Below are 22,101 nucleotides of genomic sequence, written 5' to 3' on the forward strand. Positions count from 1 at the left end.
GTCTTCTCATCCTGGTTTGGAGATAGTTGTATTGGTCAGTCGAAGTCAGGGGTCAGAAAGGGTATTGAAACCCACTCAGCCTGGTACCTGGAGACCCAAGGGTTCCCTCAGTTTTTGTTGCTTTTTCTGGAAAGTAACTTAAGATCAGTTAGAGGTTCACAGGAATATTCTCGGGTGGAACTGCGTGCCATAGGCCGCCATGCCCGCCCAGTGTTTGCAAGATTCGGTCCTTCTGTTTGCTGCTGTCTGTGAAGGGCGTTCCCTGTTAGAGAATTAGAAAGAGGACGAGGGAGCTCCTGGCTGGAAATCAGGGCTATTTGAACTCGTGAGTGGTGTACCCAAGGCTTCACTCCCTTTTTTTTTTAAAGATTTTTTTAATTTTTTCCTTTTTCTCCCCAAAGCCCCCCGGTACATAGTTGTATATTCTTCGTTGTGGGTCCTTCTAGTTGTGGCATGTGGGACGCTGCCTCAGTGTGGTTTGATGAGCAGTGCCATGTCCGCGCCCAGGATTCGAACCAACGAAACACGGGGCCGCCTGCAGCGGAGCGTGTGAATTTAACCACTCGGCCATGGGGCCAGCCCTGCTTCACTCCCTTTAATTTCACTGAAGAATGTGTGACCAGAAGGACATCATTCCACTTAGGTTGCAGTTGGTCCTCAGGGTGTTGACTTTTCCACGTCTTGAGGAGGGACCCACCCAATGCCCTGGGCTTACGCGGTGCAGGGGCACGTCGGGAGGGGGAACATCAATCGCCTGGAAGTGTACTTACGTATAGCACGTAAAGTAGCACCTAGAGACCGTACACGTTTTATAGCATCCAGTTCTTTTACAACATGACCATCTTCAAGATTGCAGTAGTACTGAGTGTGAAGGAGGGGTCTCCCATGTGACAATTCAGAAGGTCTTGACTGAAGCCTGCTTCTCGGGGCTGCTCTTACCCAAGCAGGGCAACTGCAAGACCCTATCCCATGTTAGGTTGGTTTCCTGACGTATTTTGGCAATTGTTTTCTTTAGGGTCTGGTTCATCTTTTCAGTCTTTCCCGTAGACTGAGGCCTCCGTGAAACGCATGACTTCCATTGCATTCCGAGGGCTCCAGACACCTCTTGTGTTGCTTTGGCTGTGCAGGCTCCTCCGCTGTCGCTTTGAATTGAAAGACGCAGCCCAAAGCGAGGGGTCATTCCTTTTAGTGAGGCCTTTGTTACTTTGGAAGCCTCTTCTGTCTTGCACGGAAAGGCTTCGACCCATCCTAGGAGGGTCCACAAATACCAGCAAAAATCTGTAACTTCCCACAGCTCTTTGCATCGCAGTAAAGTCTATTTGCCAATCCTCCCATGGTTCTGTCCTTCAGGTTTGCCCCCTGTGGATTATAGGTGGTGGCCCACTTTGGGGATTGCTTCTGGCACATATCAAGCAATTCTGTACTACCTTCTGGATAGTCCTTTGCATTTGTGGACCAACATTAAACTTTGTAGCCACTGGTAGGTTGCGTCTTTCCCATAATGGGTTCCCGGATGCAGGTGAGTACTGATTTTTCCCGTTCGGTGCTCGGCTGTAAGCACTGGTCCCCATTCTTTATAGGTCCAGCCTGCTTTAGGCGTTTGGTACTGATCGCCACCTGAGCTTCGTGAGTCTGTGTGCAAACCCCATTCGTCTGCTCACTTTAAATCCGTTTCTGATACTGAGGCTTAACCAGGGACAGATCCACGCTCAGGGTGAGTGCTGGGGCTTTAGGATCTGGGTCTTTGGTTCTGGCTGCCTGTTCTACTCCCCGATCAGCCAGATTATTTCCTTTCGCTATGTAGCTGTCAGTCTTTGGGTGGCCCCGGCAATGTACTACGGCCACTTTTTCCAGCATCAGAACAGATTCTAATAGGGCCAGTATCCCCTCTGCGTGTTTGATGACTTTTCTTCTTAGAGTTAGCAGCCCTCTCTCTTTCCATATGGCCCCATGTGCGTGCACGATGGAGGAGGCATCCTGAGCATCGTATAAATGGTTACCTTCCTCTTAGCTCCAAGGTGCACGGCTCTCGAGGGGGCTGATCTCTGCCTTCTGGGCAGACGGACCTGGAGGGAGGGCTTCTGCTTCTGGGCTTTCCTGAGGAGTCACCACTGCGTACTCAGCATCCTGGAGTCCACGGTCCATGAAGATGCTCCATCAGTCAACATTTCCGTATCCGGATTTTCCAAAGGCTGGGCAGTCAGGTCGGGGCTGCTGGAATAAACTTCTTCAATTATTTGCATGCAATCATGGACAGGTTCTCCTACGGTAGAGCGAGGCAAAGTGGCTGGATTTGCGGTGGATACCACCTTTAATTTTACATTCACGTTGTCTGGTGGTAGTGCCTGGTATTTACCTATCCTCCCCGAGGTGAGCCAGTATCCTCCCTTTTGTTCTAGAAGAGGACGTACACAGTGAGGAGTCTGCACAGTAGTGGGCCGACCCAAAGGAAACTTTTCTGTCTCCTGTAACAAGGCACAGCTGGCGGCTACCGCCCTCAGGCAGACGGGCCATCCTTTAGTCACTGTATCCATCTGTTCTGAGAAGTAGGCTACAGGCCTTCTCATGTTACCCCAATTCTGGGTTAGTGCCCGAGGCTAACTCCTTGCCTTTCATGAACAAACAGGTCAGACGGCTTCCTGCTGTCTGGGAGGCCTTGAGCAGGGCGGTGAGCAGCTTCTCTTTCACGGTTTGGAAGGCTTTATGGCGTCCTCCAGTCCAGTGAAGGAGTTCACTGTCTGCACCCTTGAGAGCCTCATGGACGGGCTTGGCTGTCAGTCCAGAGTTGGGGATCTAGCTACGGCACAATCCTGCCATGCCCAGGAACCCTCGCACTTGTCTCTGGTGGTGGGCAGAGCCACCCTAGCTAGTGCCTCCCTTCCATCAGGCAGTAAGTTTCTTTGTCCTTGTGATAACTCAAATCCTAGGGACTTTACAGTCGGTTGAGAAATTGGTGATTTTTCTTAGAGACTTTATATCCCCTTTCTGCCAGAAAGTGTAAGGTAATGATCGTAGTTGGGTCTGAAGCTTCCTTAGTTTTACCGGCAATCAGTACGTCATCCATGTATTGGAGTAAGACTCCTTCACTTAACTGGAGATCCCTTACGTCCTTGGCTGGGGCTTCCCCGAAGACGGTGGGGGCATTTTGGAATCCTTGCGGGAGGACCATCCAGCAGTATCGTTTTACGTTAGTCTCTGGATTGTCCCATTCAAGGCAAGCAGTTGCTGGAACTCAGGACTCGGGTATGCAGTAAAAGGCATCCTTCAAGTCTGGAACTGTAAGCCAGCCGAAGTCTCCAGATAGAGTTGTAAGCAGAGTATAAGGATTTGGTACCACTGGATGTGCATCCTCTAACATTTGATTATTGGCTCTCGAATCCTGTACACAATGGTTGTCTTCGGTCCCGGGTGTTTGCACTGGTAGGATGGGAGTGTTATATGGGGATCGACACAGTCAGATTGATTGGCATTTGAGAAAGGCGGCTGTCAGAGGCTTCGCACCCTCTCTCGCATGTGTCTGTGAAGGGGCTTGCCTTGAACCTGGAGCCTTGGCGTCCGGGCAGAGTTTAACTACTCTTGGATTAACTGTCTTGGCTCTCCCTGGTTCCCCGTCGGCCCAAACGTCTGCTCTTACTTTTGCAGAATTTCATCAGGGACTTCCGATTGAGGCTCTTCTCCCAGTTGTGACAGCGCTGCTTGGAAGGCACGGGCTTGATCTGGGAGGACTTTAGTGTCTGCTTTTTCTGGTGAAAAGGTCGCTTGGGCATTTAATTTTGTCAGTAGATCTCGTCCCAACAACGGACTAGGGAACTCAGGCATATACAGAAAGCTGTGTTTTGGCTATGATTTCTCTATGTGGCACTCGAGCGACTGTCGGAAAGGCTCATGACAAACTTTGCCAGAGACACTAGGGATGGATGTGGCCCTGGGGGAGAGAGGGCCCTGCCTGGGATTTAGAATAAGTTCAGAATAAGTAGTTCTGGTGTCAATCACACAGTCTCTGAGTTTCTTTCCCACTGCTGTGGTTCCCTGGCGTTCCTCGTAGGAAATGTCAATGGAGCTAATGGAGTTTGAAGGACCCACCAGGCTCCATCCTTCCTGCAGCTGTGGCATCTGGGGGACTTTGAGGCCAGCCTCTTTCCCCTCCAGCAGAGGGAGGTTGGGACATTCTCATTTCCAGTGTCCCTGCTGCTTACAAAGGGCACATTGTCTTGGCCCCAGGCCTGAGTCTCTCTTGCGGTTGGAAGGTGGGGGCCCCAGCAGTCTCACCCGTGGCTGTCTGTCTTCTCTCATTGGCCTTGGCGGATTGTGGCTGAAGGCTGCCGAGCTGCGAGTAGACTGACCTGGTGCCACATCTCCCGCTGTTTTCGTTTCTCTTGTTCCTGGTCTCGGCTATTGGACACCTTAAATGCAATCTCAACACGCTGTGAGATGGGCATCCCTAATCCCCCATCCCATTTGTGCAGTTTCTTCTTTACCTCAGGTGCTCTCTGGCTGAAAGAGGCCATGTTGACCAGCTTCATGCTATCCGGATGCTCCGGGTCCATGTCAGCGCGCTTTCTGCAGGCTTCAAAGACTCTAGAAAGGTTGAAGGATTTTCTTTTGGCCCTTGTTGTACTTCCTGGACCTTATTTAGGCTTCTTAGTTTTGGAACCCCCTCCTGCATTCCAGTTATTAGACATGCTTTATGTTGGCTTAACCTTGCCCGATCTCCGGGGTCATTGGGATCCCAGCCTGGGTCAACTCCAGGTGGGGCCTCTGCCGCTGGAGCCCTGATTGGATTGTTAGGTTGTGACTCATGGAGTCTCTCCGCCCCCTGATGAACTCTGTCCAGTACTGTCCTCTGCTCCTCTGGGGTGAGGAGTGTGTCCATAAGGGCCTGAATGTCCGCCCAGTTGGGGTCATGAGTAGCAAAGATGGACGTAAATAAACTTTCCATCCTTTTGGGATCGTCTTGATAAGTAGACATGTTGTTTTTCCATTTGTCTAAGTCCGAAGTTGAAAAGGGAGTATGCACATAGAAAACCCTCTGGGCTGGCCGGGGCCATCGACACCTGCAGCGACTTGTCTTAAGGGAAATTGTCCTGCCTGGGGTGGAGCGTTCCCCAGGTCAAATTGAGTACCTGACGGGTATGAGGAGGGGAGACCATCCTGTCTGACTATTAGGTAAAGGGGGCTATAAAGCCGAGCCAGCAGCTTCAGGGGGGTCATCATACCCTTCCCGGTCATCTCCAGCTGCACCTCTGGCACGTGGTGTGGGAGCTGTGGGAGACTGCAAATGCGGAAGGACAAGGTCAGCCTCTGGCTTTGATTCTGGAAGGACAGGATTTTTCTGCAGATCCTCCCTCTGAAGCATGATCTTCCATCTTTTTGCCAAATTCTTCTTCTGATATAAAGACATAAAAGACTGCACGTAGGGATCTCATCTCATTTCTCTTCCCTTTTATGGAATAGGTCTAATTGCAAGATGGTATTGTAATTCAGAGACCCGTTCTAGGGCCATACCTCATCTGATCCCAATGAGTATTGGGGCCAGCTTGTGTTACAAAGAAAAGTCATTGTCTTCTTCTTCGTGGCCTTATCACTGGACATTGCCCACTTCTGAAGAATGTTTCACAGTGGGCTACATTCTGGTTACTGTTTTTATTTCCCATTTTGAGGGGGCTTTTATCAAGGTGGCTGCAACAAACAAGGTCCTTCTAGGGAAAGGTGTTTCAGGGCTGACATAGTGCTTGTGGGAACAGCTCTCCCAAGAAACACCAAGGGGTTAGCTCTTCCCCTTACGTGTTCTGGCCCCCACCAAGTTTAGGTCATTCAGGCCCCGGATGAACTGCCGCTGTCGACTGCCTTCCCATGACCAGTGAGGGCCCAGTAAGATAGTCTTCCAATGGGGTCCCTATGAGGCCGTTGCACATCATGGGCAGATGCCCCGACACCTCTGCAAGGCCCCAGTCACCTGGGAACATCCCGAAGGACCAGAGGGAACGGTGCCTCTCTTCTTCGGAGTCAGAGGACCCTCATAAGATTAATCTAAAAAGGCAGTTTGTACGGTCACCAAGAAATTCAGTCCCCAAGCAGCCAATTTTTAACAAATAACACAGTCATACAGACAAACGTGAACAGACAGAGAAATGCATTGCTCTGGGACCCCACCCCAGGGCTCGGGACTCTAACCCGATCCTTCAGGGGCCTCAGCGGCTGTCACCCTTTGTATTGTCCCCCACAATCCTAGATTTGGGACTTTAACCCAGCAGCCAGATCTCATCGGTGGGCCTCCAACCCACAATCCTTATGAGGTATTAGACAATTTAGGCACAGGTGCGTTTCAACGAGGTCACTCACCCAAAAGACATCTGATCCTGGAGCTGTTTTCTTCTCTCAAAGGAAACAAAAAAATGCCTTGGGGCCTGGAGCGCTGCTGCGGGGAAACGGGAATCCAGTCAGTTGAGCGTCTGGACGAAATTGTCTAGGCAGCCGCTTAGGGTCGATGGAAAGACCCCACACCCCGCAGGGGGTTTCAGAGCCTCGGGCAGGCTGTTACATGACCTCGTCCCTTTGTGGTCGCCAATTGTTGCAGCCCCAAATTGGAGCTCTCTGCCCGATGTGCGTAAACAAACCAATCAATTATGGCACCAGCCTTGGAGGGGAGAAAGCAGCTTTTATTCTGTGAGATCAATCTCCAGGGAGACACGGGGCATGTGTCCTCAGATCTGTCTCCCCGATGCATGATTCAGGACGAAATTTAAGAGGTTAGGGAGAACAGGTCTGCATGCGGAAACCCTGGTGGGACAGGCTTTGACTGGTGGGCTTCAGGCATTTATGGTAAGATTGTAAGCATTTATGATGGGGCTCTAAGCATTTACGGTGGGGCTCTAAGCATTTATGGCGGGGTTCTAAGCATTCTGCACATGGAGGAGAAAGAATTTTAACACCGGATCTTCCTGAATGTGGCACCCCTCGCTTCTGATAAGAGTCCAGTTTTCAAGTTCCGGTCACATCCCAGTCCTTGGGTTCTGTGGGAGGGAGGATCTTTGGATCTGAGGTCGTTTCAGGTCAGGATTTCTCCTTTTGTGCGTGCCCTGGCTGCATGACTTCGCAGTTTTTCTGAAAGACAATCCTTAATCACTTTTGTTGATCAGAGATGGAGGTCTGTTCAGACTGGCTCTAAATGGGCCCAAGGTTACACTAACATCTGTGCCGATCTTCCTCCACTTTGTATGTGGGACGCCTCCACCGCGTGGCTGATGAGTGCGTGCAGCAGGTGCATGCCCAGTGTCCAAACCCGCGAACCTGGGCTGCCAAAGTGGAGTGCACGGAACTTTAACCGCTCAGCCACAGGCCAGCCCCTAATAGATATTTTTTTTTAAAAATGAAGAGCAATACCCTCAGGATAAACATGTTTACAGATCAACAGTTTTCGTTTTCCCACATTCCTTTTCCTTTGCATATACATGTATGTATTTGTGATCACAATTTAAGGACCATTTTGGATGTCTCCAATTTAATTTTATAGTCCCTACATCATAAATGGCTGCATCATTTTCCATAGTTTACCTAATATTTTTCCCCATTCTCCTTATTTCTGTGGTTTATGAATTTTACTATTTGATAGATGTTTCCAGTGACAGTTTTTCTATGTACAGCCTTTCTTTCCGAACAGGAATCCTGACAATTCTACCATTTTTTTCCTCCAAGTTCCCCAGACGGAATTGTTTTTTCGCACGTGCTGCCTCACATTTTGTGCAAAGAGTGTCTGAAGAACGGCTTGTGCAACACAGTCCAACTGGTACTGAGCTCGGAGAAAATAATTTTAGTTTCAAACAAAAAGAGTTGGATTCTTTAATTCTAAGTTAAATCATGTTTGTGTTATAGCCAAGTATCAGTTTTATTCATCGACACGTTAGTCTGTTTCAAAGAAGTACATACTTAGTTTCCAAAGGCTTTCGCACCAGGCGCTTGCCAGGCATTTCCTCCATGGAGCAGCCGGGCGAGGATGTTGATGGTCTCACCTGCATTTTAACACAAAGAAACAGGTTTCTGAACCCAGAGACCTACTGAAGTCCGGCCAGTGCCCACCTGACACTCAAGTCCCTGTTGCCTAAGCCAGGAATTTCAGGCATCCAATTAGGGTAAATGGAGAGACTCAGAGGAAAAGCGACTTCATTCAGGGACCCGAGGCCACATTGTGGGTGTGCCTGGCATGTCTGGTGGATGGAAGACTCCAGAAATAGCACTGCTTCTCACTTGGGTCCTCTTCTTCGCGCCTGCCTCCTTACCATGTGTGTCATCCAGTTTTTTAGTCCAGAGATGCTCAGAACTCTGGCCAAAACAAATGCAGAGATGAGTTGAGTCTTTAGATGAATAATTGTTATTTCCATACAGAGAAACACCGTAAACAAAGACAAATGGGAAACAGGAAGGGGTGAGGGTGGGAATTTATCCGTGCTGGAGACACGCCTGACAGTCTCAAGAGGAATCGTACTGATGCATAAGATACTCAGGACTGTGAGCAAGGAAAGGATCATGCAGTATGTGAAAAAAATATATCGAAAGAGCATCTGTTCAAGAAGTTAAGTAAATGGGAATTTTTTTTAAAGAGCTGTTTTTGTCACTTACCAAATTGCCGAAGATTTAAAAAGATAAGGTAATGTCCAGCTTGGGCCAGAGTGTGGAGAATTAGGGACACTTCTCTCTTCCAGGAAGAGTTAATTGGGAAAATTGCCATTATACTAGCAAAATAAAGGTGCATATTTTTTGATAGTGCAATTGGCACTTCTTGGAACTTATCGTAAGGAAACAACCAGACAAGTTGGCTGAGACCCATGTAAAAATGTGGTTTTTGCAACATTCTTAATAATTTAAATTTTTTAAATTATTGTGTTTTAATTATTTGGAATGGTTAAATATATTAGATCATCACCTTTTTTTCCTTTTGGTGAGGAAGATTGGCCCTGAGTTAACATCTGTGCCAGTCTTCCTCTATTTTTTGTGTTATGCCGCCACAGCACGGCTTGATGAGTGGTGCATAGGTCCACAGCCAAGATCCAAACTGGCAAACCTCAGCTGCTGAAGCAGAGCGTGTGAACTTAACCACTTGGCCACAGGGCAGCCCTATATTACATCATCACTTTTGTGGAATACCATGCAACCAGGAAAAATGATGATAGTAATAGTGACAGCTGACATTTATGGGGTAATCAATGTGCGTCAGATACTGTCCTAACTGAGTCCTTCACCTATTCTCACTGACCCCCTTCAAGTACCCTATGATGCACTGCTCTTAAACAGATGAGGAAATTGACGTATGCAGAAGTTAGGTGACTTGTCCAAGGTCACACAGCTAGTCACGGACAGGGCCTTAGCGTGTGAACCGAGGCCGCCAGTCTCCAGAGCCTGTGCTCCTAAGCTTGACGCTGACTGCTGCTGCAGGCGACAGATCCGGCGTGCTCTGAGAAGAGAATGAACCGTGTGCCTGCCCTGGAGGGGCCCTGGAGGCCTGTCAGGTTGGCAGGCATCGACCAGGGAGGGCAGGAGACAGGCACTATTCGATACGGTTGGCACCAAAGGAACTCAAAATTGCTTACAGGATTTGACAGTCAGTCAGACTGTAAAACGTGTGCATCCCCGATTTAACAATGACAGTTCTAGAGACGTGACTGTATAAGAGGCACCGTATTACATGTACACGAGACAGTGTTCTTTCTGTTTCCTTCCTTCTCCTGTCACCCTCGCCCCCAGCATTTTTGGTGTGAATGTGGAGGGGGAAGAGAAACGACCAGGAAGAGTTGTTGAGGTTCCTCAGAATCTGGAAGAGCTCCCCACACATGTCCTCCACCTTCTTGGTCTGCTCGTCTCCCAGCGGCCATTGGTGGAAGATTGAGGTTGCGCGTGTTTGGTGTTGTAGGAGGCAGTGACCTTCAAGGACGTTGCCGTGACCTTCAATGAGGACGAGCTGGGGCTGCTGGACCCCGCCCAGAGGAAGCTGTACCGGGACGTGATGCTGGAGAACTTCCGGAACCTGCTCTCTGTGGGTGAGGACAGACGCCCTCTCTAACTGATCCCCTCAAGCAGGGTTTCCCAACCTTGGCACTGCTGACATTTTGGGGCACATAATTCTTGGTTGTGGGAACTGTCCTGTGCATATTAAGATGTTTAGTAGCACCCCTGACCTCTGCCGAGTGGTTCAAGGCTTCAGGGCTCCTTAGAGATCAGAGTTTTCTAGTTCCTTTGGAGCATAAAGAGAAGATGTTTCTACTCTTTTTACATTATCTTTTTTTTTTTTTTGGTGAGGAAGATTGGCCCTGAGCTAACATCTGTTGCCAATCTTCCTCTTTTTGCTTGAGGGAGATTTGTCGCTGAGCTAACATCTGTGCCAATCTTCCTCTGTTTTATGTGGGATGCCGCCAAAGTGTGGCTTGATGAGTGGTGCTAGATCTGCGCCTGGGATCCGAACCAGCAAACCCTGAGCCACTGAAGCAGAGTGCACGAACTTAAACACTATGCCACTGGGCCAGCCCTACATTATCTCTTATAAATGAACTATAAATGAACAGTTGAGTTGGGTTCCCCTTGCTCCTTATTTCATTTATCTTTTTTAAACTTGTGGATCATGATCCATTGGTGTGTCTTGAAATTAATTTAGTAAGTTGCATCAGCATTTTTATAATAGAGAATAGAGTTGCAATCTCAGAGCTCCTTAGCAAGAACAGTGTGCATCGTAGCAGTCACTGCAAGTTTACAGGAAGGACGTCAGACTCCGGAAAGGATGGGATGAGAACACACATTGGTTAGAAACAGGGTCTTTAAACTTTTATTTCAGCAATTTGTGTGGTTGCAAAGGGTGCTGGATCCCATTCCAACACGTGTATGTAGAGGCTTCTTCACACTAACACGCAGTCCTCAGATGCCAGCAGAGAGTCCAGCAATTCAACTCACTTCTCAGACTGTCTACCCGGAGATAGATTCCAGAGGGAAAGGGCTCAGGCCCAGAAGACCACCCTCCACTCCAGGCACCTGTCGCAACCCAGGTTGTTACCTGTGCTTCTGGACAACCAGCCACAAACTGGAGATTCCTACGGCCCCCTCCTCGAACGGCTCACTGAGAACCTGAGACAGTCTGTTCACTCACTCAGTTACTGATTTATTACAAAAGATGTTACAGGATATGAATCAACAGCCCCATGAAGAGATAGATAGGACAAGGTCCCAAACAGAGGAGCTTCTGTCCTCGTGGAGTTTGGGGCCCGGCTCAGTGGCACAAGGAAGTGTTCTGGTTTCCCAACATGGAAGCCTTCCAAGAAAGGGCCAGTGAGCTGTCCTGTTGGGTTTTATGGAGGTTTCGTCATGTAGTCATGGTTGATTAGGTCATTGACCGCTGGCAGTTGATTCAGCCTCAGGCTCCCCAGAAATCAGCGGGTGGGAATGAAAGATCCGATCCTCTGATCATATGGCTGGTTCTCCTGGCAACCAGCCCTCACCCTTGGGTGGGGTCCAGAAGTCACCCTCAGTGAACAAGAGACACCTGTATCACACTCAACACTTATGAAATTCTGAGGGTTCTGGGACCTGTGAAGGAAATTCCAAGGGTTGCAGGACCTGTGAGCCAGGAATCGTGGATGAAGGCCAAATATGTTTTGGTCATCTGAGTGACCAAGTATGTCTTCTGAATCACGATATGGCGGTGATAGTAATGGACTTCTAATGATCCTAAATGTATTTCTTTTGATGGGTCTTGAGAAACCATGCTTTGGGGGAGGGGCAGAGCCTTACGTTATGGGATTGGAGCCATTTTTCAGTTCTCTTTGTCTTTAATGTTTTCACTTAAATCTTTTGACAGGGCATCCATCCTCCAAACCAGATATGATATCCCAGCTGGAGAGAGAGGAAAAGCTTTCACTGAAGGAGACTCCAGCTCAGAGAGGTGGGCCCTCAGGGGAGAACTGGGCAGCTCGAGGCCTCGCAGGTGACAGCCCCATTGTTCTGCCTCTGTGCTGGATGCTCTCTTCACACAGCAGCTAGAGACCCTTTGAGAACGTCAGTCGTGTCATGTCACTGCTCTGCCTCAAACCCTCTGCTGGCTTCTCATTTCACTCAGGCAAATCCAGATAATTTAAGGGGCCTGGAAGGCCCTATGTTTTGCTCATTCACCTAGCTTTACCATTCACTCTACATTTTTCTCCTGTCATCTCCTCCTCCATTTGTCTCTGCCAGCCTCACTTGTTCCTCACATATGACAGTTATGCTTCTGCCTCAGGACTGTGTACTTTCTTTTTTCTGGCTGGAAAGGTGCTGTGCCATAAACCTCTGACCCCTGTTTCTTATTCATTCATGTCTCTGCTCAGAAATCATTCACCCGAGTCCGTCTCTGACTGCTCTGTTCAAAATACCATCTTCCCTTCACTCTCCATGTCCTTAACTTGCATTAATTTGTGACTAAGCACTACACCACCCATCTTATTAGCATATACAGATTTTTTAATTGGGGCCAAATATACATAATGTAAAATTTATTCTAACCATTTTTAAGTGTACAATCAGTGGATTGAGAACATTCACATTGTTGTGCAACCATCACCACTGTCCATCTCCAGAACTTTTTAATTATCCCAAACTGAGACTGTGTCCCCATGAAACAGTGACTCCCCGTCTCCCCTACTCCTCGTCCTCAGTCACACTGTTCTACTTTCTGCCTCTGTGACTTTGACTATTCCAGGTCCTCACCTAAGTGGAATTTTGCAGTATTTGTCGTTGTGTCTGGCTTATTTCACTTAACATCATATCTTCAAGGTTCATGCATGTTGTAACATGTGTCAGAATTTCCTTTTTTAAGGCTGAATAATATTCCATTGGATGTACACACCACATTTCCTTGATTCATCCATTGAATTTGGGGTTGTTTGTACTGTTTAGGTACCGTGAATAATGCTGCTGTGAACATGGCTGTAGACATATTTGCAGAAGTCCCTTCTTTCTATTCTTTTGGGTATATATTTAGAATAGAAATGTTGGGTCATGTGGTAATTCTGTTTTTAATTTTTGAGGAACCACCATTCTGTTTTCCACAATAGCTGCACCATTATGTCGCCACCTGCAATGCACAAGGCTTCCAGTTTTTCACATCTGCTCCAGCACTTATTTTCTCCTTTTTTAAAAAAGTAATAGCCATCCTAATGCATATCAGGTGGGATCTCATTGTTTTGATTTGCATTTCTCTAGTGATGTTGAGCCTCTTTTCATGTGCTTATTCGCCCTTTGTGTATCTTTGCAGAACTGTCTATTCAAGTCTTTTGCCCATTTTTGAGTCAGGGTGTTTGTTTTTTGTTGTTGAGTTTTAGGCATTATCTGTGTATTCTGAATAATAATCCCTTACCAGACACATGATTTGAAAGTATTTTCTCTCATTATGGGTGTGGCTCTTCTACTCTGTTGATAGGGTCTTTTGATGCACGAAAGATTTTAATATTCACGAAGTCAAGTTTGTCTATTGTTACTTGTGCCTTTTGGTGTCATGTCTAAGAAATCATGGCAAAATCCAGTCTCATGATGCTTTTGCTCTGTTTTTTTCTAGGAGTTTCATCCCTTGCATTTAGGTCTTTGATGCATTTTGAGTTGATTTTTGTATATGGCGTAAGGCAGAGTTTAACTTCATTCATTCGCACGTAGATATCCAATTTTCCCAGAACCACTTGTAAAAAAGACAGTTCTCTTCCTACTGAGTGGTCTTGGCACCCTTGTCAAAAATCATTTGATGATATATCCAGTGGTTTATTTCTGGGCTCTCTGACCCTTTTCCTTGTTCTGTCTGTGTGTACGTCTTTATGCCAGTACCACACTGCTTTGATTTCTGTAGCTTTGTAGTAAGTTTTAAAATCAGGGTGTGAGTCCTCCAGATTTTTCTTCTTTTTCAAGATTGTCTTCGCTCTTCCAGTTCCCTTGAGATTCTCTGTGAATTTTAGGATGGGTTTTTCCATTACTGTGTTGTTGGGATTTTCACAGGGATTGCATGGAATCTGTAGATCTGTTTGGGTGGCATTGACATCTTAACAATGATAAATCTTGCAATCCATGAACATGGTATGTGATTCCATTTTTTTAATGACTTCTTTAATTTCTTATGTCAGCGTTTTATAGTTTTCAATGTATAAAACTTTCACCTCTTTTGCTAATTCCTGAGTATTTTATTTTTCTTGATGGTATTGTAAATGGAATTGTTTGCTTAATTGCCCTTATGGGTCATTCATTGTTTGTGTATACAAATGCAACTGATTTTTATGTGTTGACATTGCATCCTGCTACTTTGCTGAATTCATTTATTAGTTTTAACAGGTTTTTCAGGTGCAATCCACATTCCCAGCCAGGCAGTCAGCTTCTCACTTACCCATCCATCCTGTCTTCTCTGTCCCTCTCTCCTAGTACTTAATCACGTGACCTAGGTGAAGTTTTCTGGTACAAATTTCAAGCATGACATTTACGAAAGTCACTGATGCATCTGTGTAGATAAGGAGAATCCTGTGTAGGAAAAGAAAATTACTGAAATGTTGAACCTTTTGTGAGTCTGAGTCAGTTCACATGTAATTTGCGTCATTTGGTAATGTCGTCACGTGCTGTCCGATCAGCTTCGACCCTCAGTGATGTCCACAACGTCCTGTCCTCAGCAGCTCTGCTCAGCTCTCATGGACTCAGGCCTATGGCTTCCTTTAAGGAGTCTTTCCCTGCTGCCTTCTACTTTTCCCAGCATTATTGTCTTTTCCAAAGAATCCTGCCTTCTCTTGATGTGCCCAAAGCAGGACAGCCTCAGTTTTACCATTTCTGCCTCCAGCGGTTGTTCAGGCTTAATTTCCTCTAGGACCCACTTGTTCGTCTCTCTGGCAGTCCAGGGCATCCACAGAGCTCTCCTCCAGCACCATATGCCGAATGACTCCATTGTCTTCCTGCCAGCCTTCTTCACTGTCTGGCCTTTGCACCTGTACGTAGTAATTGGGAATACGAGGATGTGGATAGTCTTGGCCTTGGTCTCAAATGTCACTTCTGTACACTTGATAATGTTTCCTAATTCTTTCATTGCCATCCTTCTGAGTCTCAGTCTTCTCTTGATTTCTTGGCTGCATCTCCATTTAAATTGATGACTGAACCAAGGTAAACGAAATCTTTAACGATTCCAGTGCCTTCATTGTCTACCTTACAGTTGTGTAGCTCTTCTGTAGTCATGAGTTTTGTCTCCTTGATGTTCAAAGGCAGTCCTGCTTTGGTACTTTCTTCTTTCACTTCCGTCAAGTCATTACTGCTGAATCACGGCCCCTACAACAGTAACTCTTTATTGTCATTTAAACCTATTCTGTGATCACTGTGGACTGAGGTATATTGATTTTATATTTTGGGTCATAATGCAATAGCACGCTGTTTATTTTGCTGTCAAATTGATGCTGCTTTGATCTTTCAGGTTGGCTGCCGTATCCCTTTGTCATGCCCCATCCTTACGTTTTTTGAGCGTTTTCTTATTCTGACTCTACAAGATGCTCCACGCCCCCCTCCTTGGGTTCCAGAAATTTGCTAGAGTGGCTCACAGAACTCAGAGAAACATTGTACTTACTTGATTGCCAGTTGATTATGAAAAGACATAACTCAGGAACAGCCAGATGCAAGAGATGCTCAGGGTAAGGTATGTGGAAAGAGGCCCAGAGCTTCCAGGGTCTCTCTGGGCCTCCACTCTCCCTGCCATCTCCTCGGGGTCACCAACCTGGAAGCTCCCCCAGCCCCCTCCTTTTGAGTTTTTATGGAGGCTCTGTCCATAGGCATGATTGATGAAACCATTGGCCATTGGTGATTTAACCTCCTCCCCATCTCCCCAGAGATTGGGGGAGTGAATGGGATGACAGGACACAGGACTGAAAGTTCCACCCTCTAATCGTGGTCTGTTCCCCTGGCAACCATCCCCCATTGTTAGTTGCTTTCCAAAAGTTACTTCAGTAACATAAACTCGGGTGTGGTTGACAGGGGCTTGTTATGGATAACAGGATACCCATTGCATCTTTATGGCTCTGAAGCCACTTGAGGAACTGATGATAAAAGACCACATACTATAAGAAAAAATGCTCCCATTTATCACTTAAGAAATTCCGAGGGTTTGGGGAGCCCCGAGACAGGAGCTATGGACAAAGACCACAACATATATATGCTGTAAATCACAGTATCACATTTATAGTGTTTAGTGTATAGGAGTTGTATATTTTAATTTTTTAGAAGTGTTTCATTCTTTAGATGCTATATAAAGAATAGCTTTTTAATTTCAATTACTTGCTTCTACCGTAGAGGAATACAGTTGGTTTTTCTACATCAACCTTGTATCCTGTAACCTTCCTCTATTCACTTGTTCTAGAAGCATTGTTTTTTATTGAGGTTATGATGGTTTACAACATTGTGAAGTTTCAGTTGCACATTATTATTTGTCAGTCATCTTGAAGCATTTTCGTACATTTCTAAAGAGTTTCTATGTATAGAATCATAACCTCTGCAAATAAATAGTTTTCTTTCCTTCCTGTCCAGTCCGTGTGCCTCTTGTCCCCTTTTGTCTGAATGCAGGTGCACAGCGTCCAGTCTTTCATCACTGAGTGTGGCGTTCACAGTGGGGATGTTTCAGCTTCCCTGAATGGGTTGAGTTCCTCTCTCTTTCTCATTTAATGAGAGTTTTTAGCTTGAACGCATAGGTATCAAAATGCTTATTCTGCTTTTACTGAGATAAGATTTTTTTCTCCTTTATGTTGTTAATAATGGTAAAATGCATTGGAGATTTCACATGTTAAAGTAGTCTTGCATTCCTGGGATTAACCCCACATATTTATTATTTAGGGCCTTTTTAAATTATGTTTCTAGAAACAGATAAGATTTCCTCTTTGTTAAGGATTTTCACACCTTTGTTAAGTATGGATTTGGGTCTGTAATTTCTTTGCATTTGACGTCTTTGTCTGGTTTTGATGTCAGGATAGCACTGGCCTTAGTCAGTCACTTGAGAAGTAACCCTCTTCTGTTTTCCGAAAGGGTTTGTCTGGGACTGGAGTTAATCCTTTCCTCAGTGCTAAATGGAATTCACCAGTGAAGTTGTCTAGTCCTTTTGTGACAATGTTTTTATTTATGAATTCAATTCATGAACTATTTAAATGTTTTGCCTTTCTTGTAGCAGATTTGCTAATTTGTATCTTTCAGGGAATTAGAATGTTTTATCCAAGTTGTTCAATGTATCTCCTTATTTTATTTATTTATTTATTTATTTTTTGAGGAAGATTGGCCCTGAGCTAAGATCTGTTGCCAATCTTCCTCCCTTTTTTCCCTCCCCAAAGCCCCAGTACGTAGTTGTGTATCTTAGTTGTAAGTCCTAGCTTTTCTCTGGGGGACGCGGCCTCAGCATGGCTTGATGAGTGGTGTGTAGGTCCGCGCCCAGGATTCAGACTGGCGAACCCTAGACTGCCAAAGCAGAGCGCACGAACTTAACCACTGAGCCACAGGGCCAGCCCCATATCTTATTTTAATGCCCCTGTGATTTTTAGTATTATCGCATCTTTCATTCCTGGTGTTGGTGATGTCTGTCTTTTCTATTTTCTTTCTTGATTAGTCTAGAGGTTATCACTTTCATTAATTATTTTTTAAAGGCCCAGCTTTTGGTTTCCTTGATTTTTCCCTATTGTCTGTCTTTTTTTTTTTTTTTTTTTTAAGATTTTTTCCTTTTTCTCCCCAAAGCCCCCCGGGTATATAGTTGTGTGTTTTTAGTTGTGGGTCCTTCTAGTTGTGGCATGTGGGATGCCACCTCAGTGTGGCCTGATGAGCGGTGCCATGTCCGTGCCCAGGATCCGAACCAGCGAAACCCTGGGCTGCCAAAGCAGACCTCACGAACTCAGCCACTCCACCATAGGGCTGGCCCTCTGTGTGTTTCTATTTAGTTGATTTTCACTCTTTATTTCTTTCCTCCTTCTTAATTTCTCCTTTTATGGCTTCTTGAGATGGAACCTTAGGTTATTGATTTAGATGTTTCTTGCTTTCTAATACAAACATTTAAAACTAACTTTATCTGAGTGCTATTTAACTGCGTGCCAGAAATTGTGACATGACGTTCTTTATTATTTCAAAATATTTTCTAATTTCCCATGTGGTTCTTGTTTGACATGTGGGTTATTTAGAGTGTGTTTAATTTCCATGTAATTAGGGCTTTTCTGGATATCTTCTTGTTACTGGTTTTGAATTTAATTTTACTGTGTGTGGCCAGAGACCGTATTCTTTAATATTCCACTCTTTTGAAATCTTTGGAAACTTAATTTATAGCCCTGCATAGGGTTTATCGTGATGGATCTTGCATGTGTAATTTGGAAAAAATGTGTGTTCCGTAGTTGGGAGCAGTGATCTCTAAGTTTCATTTTGGGTTCAGATCTTGTCTGGCTTTACTGATTTTTTTTTATGGTCTAACTATTCTTTCAACAATTGAGAGAAGTGTTAAAATCTCCAACTCTGATTGCAGACTTGTCCGTTTCTCACTTTACTTGTTTTTGCTTCGTGTATTTTGGTGCCATTTTTAGACACACGCTTTCACAATTCTTGTATCTTTTTGCTGTATTGATGTTTTTGTTATAAAATGTCTCTCTTTGTCTCTAATAGCTCTCTATTTTGTAAGGTCCCTTTTTGTCTTATATTAGTCTAGCCACTCAAGCTTTCTTAGGCTTTGCCTCATATATTTGTATGATATACTCAAAAGAAAAGGTCAAGAAAAAGACCTATGTATTTAAGATGTGTCTCTTGTTGACAGCGTATTTTGGTTTTTTGAGCAAGATTAGCCCTGAGCTAACATCCGTGCCCATCTTCCTCTATTTTATACGTGGGACGCCTACCACAGTGTGGCTTGCCAAGCGGTGCCATGTCTGCACCTGGGATCCAACCGCTGCGCCACCGGGCCGGCCCCAGACAGCATATTTTGGATCTTGCTTATGATGTTCTCTGCCAATGTCTGCCTTTTGGTTTTAGGGGGGGCTCCACTTACACATCATGTAGTTATTGATACAGATGTTTTTACATTTACCATCTTCCTTTTTTCTTTCTTTTTTTGGTCTCATCTCTTTTATTCACCCATATGTCCTTTTGTGCCTTCTATTGGGTAAATCAAATGTTTTTTTAGTATTACATTTTCATGTCCATTGCCTTCCAGCTGCTCCTTCTTTGGTCCAGGCCCTCGGGTCTTCCTGTGTCTGCATAGTTGACAGATCTGCCAAGGATGTGGGCAGACCTTCTCCTCAGAGACTGGCTCTCTGTGGTCTCCTTGCCTTTGACTTTCTCCCCTAAATTTCCTGTGGTATTTCCAGCCCCGAGTGCTGCCCTCTGGCACTTTAAGCCACGTGTGGGTTACATAATGCACTCAGTCCGAAGAGCGTCAGACTCAAACCACCTGTGCAGTAGTGGTCAGCCGGGTGTTTGGAAGGAACATACATTCACAGTGATCTCACGCCTTTTGTGGCCTTCTCGCTTTCCAGAATTTCCGCCCTAAATTTCCAACTCTTCCCCAGCCCGAACTCTGCCTTTTGCCAACTCGAGCTGTTTTGCTGCCAGATCTGGGAAATGGGGGTTAATTTGCAGAGCACATCAAAGCAAAAGAAATCCTTAAAAGCCCTACAAAATCCTCCTGTCCATTTGTAGTCTCTCCCTCTCTCCCCACTTTCTTGTCCCAGACCCTTCCCAAGGCAACCAGTGATCTACTCCGTCACTATACATTACAAATGAAATCATGCAGGATCTGTTCTTTTGTGTGTCTATTTCACTCAGCATAATTTGAGATTCACCCATGTTGTCACATGTATCAGTAGTTCATTTTTTATTGCTGAGTAGTATTCCACTATGTGGCTATACCAGCATTTGTTTATTCATTCACCTGTTGATGGATGTTGGTTTCCAAGTTTTGGCTATTACAAATGAAGGTGTTAAATATTCTTATACAAATGTTTGTATGGCCATCAGCTTTCATTTTTCTTGGGTAAGAATCAGGAGTGGAATGGCTGGATCCATGTGGTTGGTGTATGTTATTTTTTATTTATTTTTTCACTGGTGTGTGTGTGTGTGTTATTTATTTATTTAAATAGATTTTCTTTTTCACAGCAATTTTAGTTTCCCAACAAAATTGAGCAGGAAGTGGAGAGTTCCCATAGACCACCCACACACAGGCTCCCCAGCTATCACCACCCCATACTCGAGCAGTGTGTTTGAACCTATATTGACACATCGTTATCACCCAGGGTCCATAGTTTACATTGGGTGTTGTACATTCTGTGGGTTTGGACAAATGTGTCCTGACGTGTATCCTTCATCATAGCGTCACACAGAATGGGTCGCCTGCCCTCCAAGTCCTGTGTGCTTCACCCCTTCACCTCTCCCTCCCCTGGAACCCCAGGCAACCACTGCTCTTTTTGTCTCCATAGATTTGCCTTTTCCAGAACATCCTACAGTTGGAACCGTACAGTAGGCAGCCTTTTCACATTGGCTTCTTTCACTTACTGATGTGCATTTACGTTTTCTTCCTGTCTTTTCATGGCTTGGTAGCTCATTTCTTTCTACCACTGAATAATGTTCCATTGTTCAGATGTCCCACAGTTTACTTACCTGTTTGTCTTCATTGCTTCCAAGTGTTGGCAATTATGAGTAAAGCTCCCATAAACGTCTGTGTGACAATTTTTGTGTGGATATAAGTTTTCAGTTCATTTGGATAAATACTAAGGAGCAGAATTGCTGAATCCTATGGTAAGAGTATATTTAGTTTTGTAGTTTTCTGAGAAACCGCCAAACCGTCTTGCAGTGGCTGTATCACTTTTCATTCCCACCAGCAATGAATGAGCGTTCCTGTTGCTCCACATCCTCAGTAGCATTTGATGTTGTCATTGTTGTGGATCTTGGCCATTCTCATAGATGGGTAGTGGTGTCTTGTTTTAATTTGCAGTTCCCTAATGACATACGATGTGGAGCATGTTTTAATATGCCTATTTGCCATCTGTATACCTTCTTTGGTGAGGTGTGTGGTCAGGTCCTTTGCCCATTTTTCAATCTGGTTGTTTTCTTACTGTTGCCATTTGAGAGTTTTGTGTATATCTTGGTTATTGGTCCTTTACCAGATATGTCTTCTACAAGTATTTTCTCCCAGTCTGTGGCTTGTCTTCTCATTCTTGGACAGTGTCTTTCAGAGTAGAAAATTTTAATTTAGGAGTTTGATAGTTTTGCATTTACATTAAGGTCTGTGATCTGTTTGGAGCTAATATTTGTGAAAGGTGTAAGTTTGTGTAGGTCTTTTCGCATCCGAATGTTCAGTTCCAGCACCATCTGTTGAAAAGACTGTCTTTGCTCTTTTATTACCTTTGCTCTTTCATCAAAGATCAATTGATGATATTTGTGTGGGTCTGTCTCAGCTCTTTATTCTGTTTGTTCTCTCACTGATACTACACTGTCTTGAATACTACACATTTATAGTAAGACTAGAAGTTGGTTGATGTCAGTACTCCAACTTTGTTCTTCTTTTTTGATATTGTGTTGGTTCTTTTGGGTCTTTGCCTCTTCATATAAACTTTCAAATTCATTTGTCAATATCCACCCAGTATCTTGCTGGGATTCTGATTGGGTTTGCACTGAATCTGTAGATGAAGTTGGGAAGGACTGACGTCTTGACAATGTTAAGTCTTTCTATCCATGAACATAGAATATCACTTCATTTATTTATTTGAGTTTGCTCATCAGAGTTTTGTAATTTTCCTCTTATAGATCTTGAACATGTTTTGTTAGATCCATACCTAAGTATTTCATTTTGGGAGGTGCTAATGTAAATGGTAATGTGATTTTAATTTCAAATTCCCCTTGTCCATTGCTTGTATAAAGTGATAGACTTTTGTATATTAACTTTTGTCCAGCAACCTTGCTATAATTTTTAATTAGTTCCAGGGGATTTTTTTGTTGATTCTTGGGGATTTTCTACATGAGCAATCATGTCATCTGCAAACAATGAGAGTTTTATTTCTTCTTCCCTAGTCTGTATCCTTTTTATTTCCTTTTCTTAACTACATTAGCTGGACCTTTCAGTACAGTGTATAAAAG

The 22,101-nt window shown here is 44.9% G+C and overlaps 1 protein-coding gene across 1 annotated transcript in view; it reads left to right on the forward strand.

Annotated features, from left to right (window-relative positions):
* The window catches only part of ZNF235 (zinc finger protein 235), a 39,605-nt gene that overhangs the window by 5,289 nt on the left and 12,215 nt on the right, over positions 1–22,101 (forward strand). Inside the window, exons 3-4 of the mRNA XM_046681051.1 lie at positions 9,905–10,031; positions 11,837–11,962. Of these exons, the coding sequence (XP_046537007.1) occupies positions 9,905–10,031; positions 11,837–11,962 (253 nt within the window). The remainder of the gene's footprint in view (positions 1–9,904; positions 10,032–11,836; positions 11,963–22,101) is intronic.

This window comes from Equus quagga, chromosome 13 (assembly GCF_021613505.1).
Source record: "Equus quagga isolate Etosha38 chromosome 13, UCLA_HA_Equagga_1.0, whole genome shotgun sequence".
NCBI lineage: Eukaryota > Metazoa > Chordata > Mammalia > Perissodactyla > Equidae > Equus > Equus quagga.